The sequence below is a fragment of the Armigeres subalbatus genome, chromosome 3 (genome assembly GCF_024139115.2).
Source record: "Armigeres subalbatus isolate Guangzhou_Male chromosome 3, GZ_Asu_2, whole genome shotgun sequence".
NCBI lineage: Eukaryota > Metazoa > Arthropoda > Insecta > Diptera > Culicidae > Armigeres > Armigeres subalbatus.
Genome location: NC_085141.1, coordinates 348,867,204 through 348,875,540, shown reverse-complemented (window position 1 = coordinate 348,875,540; position 8,337 = coordinate 348,867,204). Strand labels below are relative to the sequence as shown.

The 8,337-nt window shown below is 43.2% G+C and overlaps 1 protein-coding gene across 1 annotated transcript; it reads left to right on the top strand.

Annotated features, from left to right (window-relative positions):
- The first annotated feature begins 649 nt into the window (after positions 1–649).
- LOC134223015 (larval/pupal cuticle protein H1C-like) lies at positions 650–2,088 on the top strand. The gene is made up of 2 exons (XM_062702153.1): positions 650–806; positions 911–2,088. Exons 1-2 carry the CDS (start codon positions 795–797, stop codon positions 1,853–1,855), a joined length of 957 nt encoding a protein of 318 aa, XP_062558137.1. The 5' UTR covers positions 650–794; the 3' UTR covers positions 1,856–2,088.
- The last annotated feature ends 6,249 nt before the right edge of the window (positions 2,089–8,337 follow it).

The following is an 8,337-nucleotide window of genomic DNA, read 5'->3' as shown; positions in this document are numbered from 1 at the left end:
ATCAATCAACAACAACTAACCCTACTCCTCCGTTACCCACTGCCTCAGTCTCTCAGCGTAAACTCTCACTCAAAAATTGCGACCCCAACGACGGCGACGGTTCAGTGTTCAGATCGCGTGACCCTCCGTTTGCTGCATACCGAAGCCGGTGTCATGTTTCTACGAAATTGAATCAGGTTCTGGCGGAGACAAAAGGAGTTCTCCCCGCGCGGTCAGCTCGTACCGCGCACCCATTGCGCTACGTGTATGTGATAATTGTCATTGTTCGTGCTACTCAAGCTGAGGGGAGGCTTGCAAAGTTCGACATGCCTACTCCTTACTCCTGGCACTTAATTCGTTATAATGAAAGCGAAAGCGCTGTGACGACGATGATGATGACGGCAACGACGACGACAGGGGGTTCGTCTCTTACGGCCACCGGATTTATTCGAAATCCCTCTCGCTCTCGTTTACGCTAAAATAGTTTTTTTATCCACTTGGTGCTCCCAACAGTGAAGACTTACTTCGTTGTGCTTCCTTCTTTTGGAGGTTGACTTCGTAAATTGTCGCACCTACTCGAGACATGTGCAGGAATCGAGTGTTCTCTTTGGCGTTGCCCTCCCCGATTGAGAGCAAAAAAGATTCCGACCCCGAGGTTGGATTGTTTTCGCGAAACAAGCGTTGAAGCCCGATACGAAGGTTTTAGTACGTGTAACAGTTTTTGATATAAATATTGGACCACGCCAACAAAATAGTATCATTGATCACAGTGACTTCAGTGTAGAAGTACATACCCCTTTTCCAGTTTCAGCATAATGGCATTCAAGGTGTGAAATTGTTTCTAATGTTTTGAATTAAAATTGTATATATTTAGTGATTGAAAATTTGTGAAGTGATAAAAAAATTGATTTTTTTCTTGTGGTTTTTATAGTTCGTCGTATTTCTGGCTTCGTTGGCTGTTGCCAGCGCTGGATACCTGGAAGCTCCAGTGTCGTATGCTGCACCGGTGGCCCATTACTCTCCAGCTTCGTCCGTGAGCTACAGCTCCATCTCTCAGGCTGCTCCAGCTGTGGCCAAGACTGTGGCCTATGCTGCCCCAGCTCTCCAAGCTACCTATGCCCATGCTGCTCCAGTTGCCACCTATGCCCATGCTGCCCCCGTTGCCACCTATGCTGCTCCAGTAGCCAAGACCTTGGCATACGCTTCTCCAGCCATTGGAGCTACCCATGAGAGCACCATCCGCAGCCATGACGGCACCATCTCTCACCAGTCCAAGGCCATCGACACTGCTTTCTCCAGCATCCGTAAGTCTGACACTCGCATCACCAACGAAGCCCCCAAGCTGGCCTATGCTTCCTATGCCGCCCCAGCTGTTGCCTCTTATGCCCATGCTGCCCCAGTTGCCTACGCCAAGCAGTTGAGCTATGCTGCCCCAGCCCTCCAGACCTACGCCCATGCTGCACCAGCTGTTGCCACCTACGCCCATGCTGCCCCAGTTGCCTACGCCAAGCAGGTTAGCTACGCTGCTCCAGCTCTCCAGACCTACGCTCATGCTGCTCCAGCTGTGGCCACCTATGCCCAAGCTGCCCCAGTTGCCTACGCCAAGCAGGTGAGCTATGCTGCCCCAGCCCTCCAGACCTACGCCCATGCTGCTCCAGCTGTGGCCACCTATGCCCATGCTGCCCCAGTTGCCGTTGCCAAGCAGGTTAGCTATGCTGCCCCAGCTCTCCAGACCTACGCTGCTCCAGCTGTTGCCTCTTACGCGCATGCTAGCCCAGTTGTTGCCGCCCACTCCACCAAGACCCTGACCTACTCCCCAGCTGTGGAGGTCGCCCATGTCAGCTACGACGGAACTCATGCTCATTATGGCTGGTAAATCATCCAACACTGAGTCACTAACACAACATCTCCCTTGCACAGATTTTCTCCCCCAGAATCTCCCAACCCCTCCCCCAAAATGTCCTATTTATTAGACTGTTTTGTATAAGAAACTCGCTCTAAAGAGTTGTCCTCAACTGTCCCTTCCCTCATTTGGGAAGGAGATTGCCATCCTGAGGGCAATTCCACGATTGTGAAAAAAATGAAACGTTAGACAAAACCAAACAACAACCGCTTGTTAACCCCGTATTAAATGTATCACAACCACCACATGATTCATTTTGTCATTCCAGTTCATGGCCAAAATCGATTGCAAAAACCTAAATTGGCGACGTCCTTCATTGAGCCATTTAAAACGAATCAGGTTTTACCTCAGCCGTTCCGCGAACGACAACCGTTTTGCGATACAACCTTGAACCATTTTTTACGGCTACTATCCACGATTCATAGCTTTCCTCCGTTTTGCGTTTCTGTGAGGCTAAGATGTTTCGAAAAGTTGTATGTTCATCCCATAAAAAAAGAACTTTTTTCACTCATTTTCAGTCGGTTGAATGCAGCTCGTCAAGTCGAGGTGATGTCTGTATTTGTGTAACACAAATAATTTCAATCATTTGCAAGGTACAAAATGCTCGACAAATGCGTTCAGAAACTATGGCCAAAACATCGTTCTTGAACAGTGGAGGAAAAGGAGAAAAGAAATTGAAAATATGATGACCAAGGAATGGTACGGTACCGTCGTTCGGGGTGACATTGGGCCTAGGGGGTAAGATTGGGCCAAAAACGAAAAATGTTTCAACTTCTAATATCTCCGAAACTGTTACGAATTTTGATGAAAACTTCAAACGGTTCGAAATTATATTAAAATTCACGTCTAGGAAATCACAAAACAAATTCCAAGGATTAATTGTGCTCGTACCATAATGCTTGGAATTTGAATGTAAAACTATTGATCGAATGAACCCGTATTAAAATAGTGTCAGTAATGCCCCACAAATCTATTACATAACTAAATTTTAGATCGATGGATACCTGGTGATCATGTTACGATAATCTGTTTGTTGTTTTATCGAATTTTATGAATATTTATTAAGCGGTCTTGTTTTTTCGTAGCAACAACCAATGCATATTAAAAAGGGGTGAGATTGGGCCAAGCCTTTGGTTGATTTGCCATACATAGTTGGTAAAAGCCGTAATGTAGGCAATTATTTTTAACAAACGATTGAATCGTTGCATCGTCACCGCTGAACTTTATTGTATGTGGCCCAATGTCACCCCCTGTGAGGGGTGAGAATGGGCCAATTTTAAACAACATATAACTTTGAAGAATTTCTCTCATTTATTATTTTTCCCCACACAGTGGTAAATTTATTGTTCAGCCTTGTACCTAACTAATTACAACTTGATTCCAATATTAACTACTAGAGCTTTGTAACATTTACTTGAAGCATACCACATTTTGGCCCAATGACATCCCCGTAGACGGTATTTATTTTATTCTGCGAAGCAGTCACAGAATATCAAGACCCCGGCCCTCCGTAAAATATGTTTGTACAATAATTTTACAACGAAATGGTCGAATTCCTGTGGATGATATTCATTTGATCGTTCCCCGCTTAATTTAGAGATTTAGACTGAAGAATCAGTGTCAGTACCTGACACACCTTCATGGTTTTGTGTCTCAGGTAATTAAATTCGATTCTGTACTGGTCGCGCTGATCACAAACAGATATAAGAAATTTCAAGCAAATGCTGTGGAACGAAGATAATGAGACTCTCACGCAATGACACAACAGCGAAAAGTTTGCTGCAAAAGAAGAATAACAGATGGAAATGTACATTTTTGGGTTTGCGAACTGTTTTGGTTTATTCGATGCATGAAAGTTGACCGGATAAAATGATTCATTTTCCACCAAAGCTGGTGATGAGAATGGATGGATCGCCACGATTCAATGTTATAATTGATACATACGAATGTTTGCTACAGCTGTCTGTATTACATGATTTTACAGTCAGATTCAATCCGAGAGTTAGAAAGTGCTAACTCTATTGCAGCTCCAGTCCGAGGTCAGTTTTGCATACAATAAGCCCCGCCTGTTTATGCTACCATTATCAATTGGATAATGGATCCATGAACAAACTTACGGATTATTTAATTCAGTTTATAACATTTAATTGAATTCTAACTCTTATTATTCTTTAAAATGAAACAGTAATAAAACCATAATGAAACACTTTCACCAATTTTGTTTGGATAATCCTCGCCAATAGTTTAGTTCATCACTATAACAGCATATCACAACCACATAGCACAAGTGTACAAATATCTCAGGTACAAATTGGCTTTCGTTTTCAAAATAATTTCTGAGAGTCACCAGCGAAAACGAAAAAAAAATGACATCCTCCGCGCGCGGCAAACTACGATTCTTTTTTCATTCAGCTATTCAGGTTATATGATAGGGTGACGTTGGGAGTGACATTGTTAAGAAGATTTGCGTCACTTCACGCAGATCCAAATTCCAAGGATGGGATATAAGTACCTATTTCTCCCATATGTCCTGGCTCTTATGTCCAAATTAAAGCGTCATTAGTCGCTCTCCGAAACGAGATAAAATCAAATTTAAATTAGGGGAACTGTTCCGACAAAAAATACAGCAAAATACTTGCTGAGATCCACTGCTACGTTGTCACGATTCCTCGGCGGTCGTGTCGCATACTTCCTGACTCGAATCCTCCTGACTTCCCCCGGCGTCGAGGGTGGTCCACCAGTTCCGGTGAAGGAAACTTAAGCACTGATGGTGCCCCGACTACCGGCGGCTATCGCAGGGGACGCTTTCGCGCATTGCGCCGACTTCGTCTTCGGGTTGCAGAGGTGGTTCGACAGTTCCGGTGGTGGATGACGTCCGCACTGGCGGTGCCCTACATACCCGAAGCACTTCCTTCTTCTTTCTTCAGCAGGTTGGCAGTTCGAGTGCCAAGGTCAGTCCAACGATTCCGGTTGGCAGAAGACTTCCAGTTCGCTGGGTTCGACGACTCGAGACCAAACTGACGCTTATTTGCTGGTCCCTTCTCCATCGACGCTGCAGCTCTGACAGTATTTGCGTCACGACTCTGCTTACTGCATTCCACGTATCCTCATCGCGACACATTCGCTCTTCGATATTGTCCGCCCGTAGGGCAGGCATTCCTCTACGTACTTCCGCAAACCTTGGGCAATCGAATACCACGTGTTCTGGAGTCTCCTCTATGTTGATACACGCCGGGCAGAATGGCGATGACGCATGGCCACACCGATGCAGATAGTGACGGAAACAGCCATGTCCGGAAAGGAACTGTGTGAGGTAAAAGTTCACCTCTCCATGCTCCCTATACACCCACGTCGACACATTGGGGATGAGCCGGTGGGTCCACCTTCCATTATCCGCATTGTCCCACTCCTGCTGCCACTTCACCATAGAGTCCAGTCTCACCGTCTTCCTCACATTTCTGGTATCTCTCCGTTGGTAACACTCGATATCCTCTGCTAGGGTCTAGCTTTCAGACCTAGTAATTAATTTCCACACCGGGTGGCTTAAGCCCGGCTTAATACCCGGCATATAGGCAATTAACTTTGAATGTACTGATCTCGAGTGGCGATCTCTCTTCGCTTGTGTGGTCGGGTTGGGATCTGACGACCAAACTGGCACAACCTCACACAACCCTACTTCATTGAGCGCCGTTGCTGATGAAGCAAGTGTGTAGGAGCCGAACAATACTAAATACTCATCCTACTTGGTTCACATGTGTACAAAAATACATTTGAGAGAGTTAGCTTTGAAAATGTATTGCGAGAGATCGGCTGGTACCAAGTGCTGGGAATTTGGTTCCATCAGTACCCGCTAAGCTGCGGTGGACGACGGAGGAAATTAAAATGTAACTTAAAACATTTTTGATGGAACTATTCAAAATCTCGAGATTATTGTTATTCATAAACACCCAAAAATTATATTCAACGACGACCAAGAGGCATATTCGATAAACAACAAATATCAGAAAATTGGAGAGACTGTCATCTGCAACGAATACCAGGTGAAGGATGAATCCAAAGACTCATGTTATTCAAAACTTTTGCTTGGGATTTCAGACAGCTGTGATTTTTTGGCAACAAACCAGAAGAATCACCAATAACTACATTGTAGTACCAGGGGCCCTCCTTAGCCGTGCGGTAAGACGCGGGTTCGGGTTCGATTCCCGATGCCGGTCTAAGCAATTTTCGGATTGAAAATTGTATCGACTTTTCTGGGCATAAAAGTATCATCGCGTTAGCCTCACGATATACGAATGCAAAAATGTAACCTGTCCAAGAAACCTCGCAGTTAATAACTGTGGAAGTGCTTAATGAACACTAACCTGCGAGGCGGCTCTGTCCAAGTATGGGGATGTAATGCTAATAATAATAATAAGAAGAAGAAATACCATGTAAAGAAGATACTCTGATCTCATCGAACTGTGGACTTTCCAACAGAAACGTTTTGGGATTTTTTTTCGATATGTACGGTCACTTTAAATGAAAAGTCTTTCACAGACACGGAGTACATCAGAAGACAACCCCCGTTGCTAATTCCTTTAAATGGACTAGAGATTATTGGCAAGCAAATCCATAACAACGTTTCACTTCACCAGCTAGAAGAAGTGAATCTGCAGACTCGAACACAGCTTTAAACCTTACATTAGAACCAACTTAATTTCCATCTTTGATACATGCACTGCACAGCCATTATCACCGTTATAACTTTGATAGTTTTCCTCATGAAGGATCGTTTCAAACTCCAGCACAAGAAACCACAAGTTAACGTACCAGGACGATCCGTTCTTCAGGAGGAAGCCGTTAACTTGAATATGGGCACCACATCGTAAACATCAACGTCGCTACCAAGTTCGGCAACCGGATGCACATTCAGCATTTCGACAACGAGTACACCTTCGGTATCGACGACCTCAAAACCAACGGCAGCTCCACGTAGCAACAACCAAGCATTCTGATGACATACGTGTGGATGACCGAAGTCCACTGCAACCATCAGCACTTTGGAGAAAATGCCATGTCATCAATAAAAAGTAACCAATAAACCACCCATTCTGTTCTTGATCGTTAAGTTGACCAGGTGTCTTAAAAAACCGAAGGTCCATCTTCTATATCTTCTTCTATCTTCTTCTTCTTCTTCTATTTATAAAAATGAATTCACATTTCCTTTGAGGCAATATAACTCAAGAACAGATGGACCGATTTGCAAGATTTCCTCACCAATCGATTCGTCTTGGGCTCTGCTGTGTTTATACATACAAAGAGTTAGTGAAATTTAAGGCGAAAGTTGAAACATTGTTAAAATTCAATATTGGGGCGAGTTGTGAGGAAACCCAAAACGATCACGCAAAAAATGATCTAGGGTGCGGCGTCGCAAAAAAAACTCATAAATTGACATTTAGAACGGCAACGCAGGATACGTTCTGCTAGTAGATGCATAAGTATTAGATTGTTAATGTCGCTCCTGTTCGCGTGACTAACATCTAGGTCACTTTGATCTGGCAGCCAAAGTACTGGTACTACAAGTGTCAAATCAATGTTGGTAATGAAACAAAACATGCACTACATCATTATGCATAACAAACCGACGAGTTAGGCATGTGGAAGCATATTTTGGCAAAATACTTTTAATGACTACAGCGGCACTAGCGTTCTAGTACTTATGCTTGTACTGTTCTGCTAGAACATAATAAAAATGAATTAGTCTGTGTTCGTATTCGCATAACACGAAAACGGCTGGATGGATTTTCAACATTCCTTAGGCAGATATGTTCGTTATGGTGTAATGCACTCAATTCATTAATTATAGGTTTCGGAGATTTGAAGATGGTCTGGCTTGGAAAGCATTAACCCGAAAGGACTTGGAGAAGTGTTTCCTGATTATTGGTCAGACTGAGCTAGCGAACTGAAACTATTCGAATTTAATAACAGATTTGGTAAACCATGATGCAGAGGGATCATAGTGTGCCTTGATTGGGATTTGACGTGTTTTTTACTGCTACTTTTTTTTCGCTGAATTTGCTGCAGAATTCGCTTTAAAAAAATAATAACTTGTGTAATTTGTGATTAAAAATAATGAAGTGTGTAAATGAGTGAAGTTCCAATTTGATATCCCGTGACTTATGCAGCGGATTAAGGATTATGGCTGATAGCAATAAAGAACTCTTCCTTACCAGAATTTATAAGTATCATTTTATCCTTTTCTTCTTTTAATATATAACTACCTATCTAGTATTGTATGGGTATTCGCATACATATTTTTATTTTATTTTTACAATTATAGTTAATGGATATTTTCAATTTTCTTTGGAAGATGAATCTCTTCCAACACCACCGTAGAAACGTTTCGAAATGTTTATCATCATATTAGGTATGAGGAATTGAAAAAAAAAAATCATCTTCCAAATTTCAACTATCAT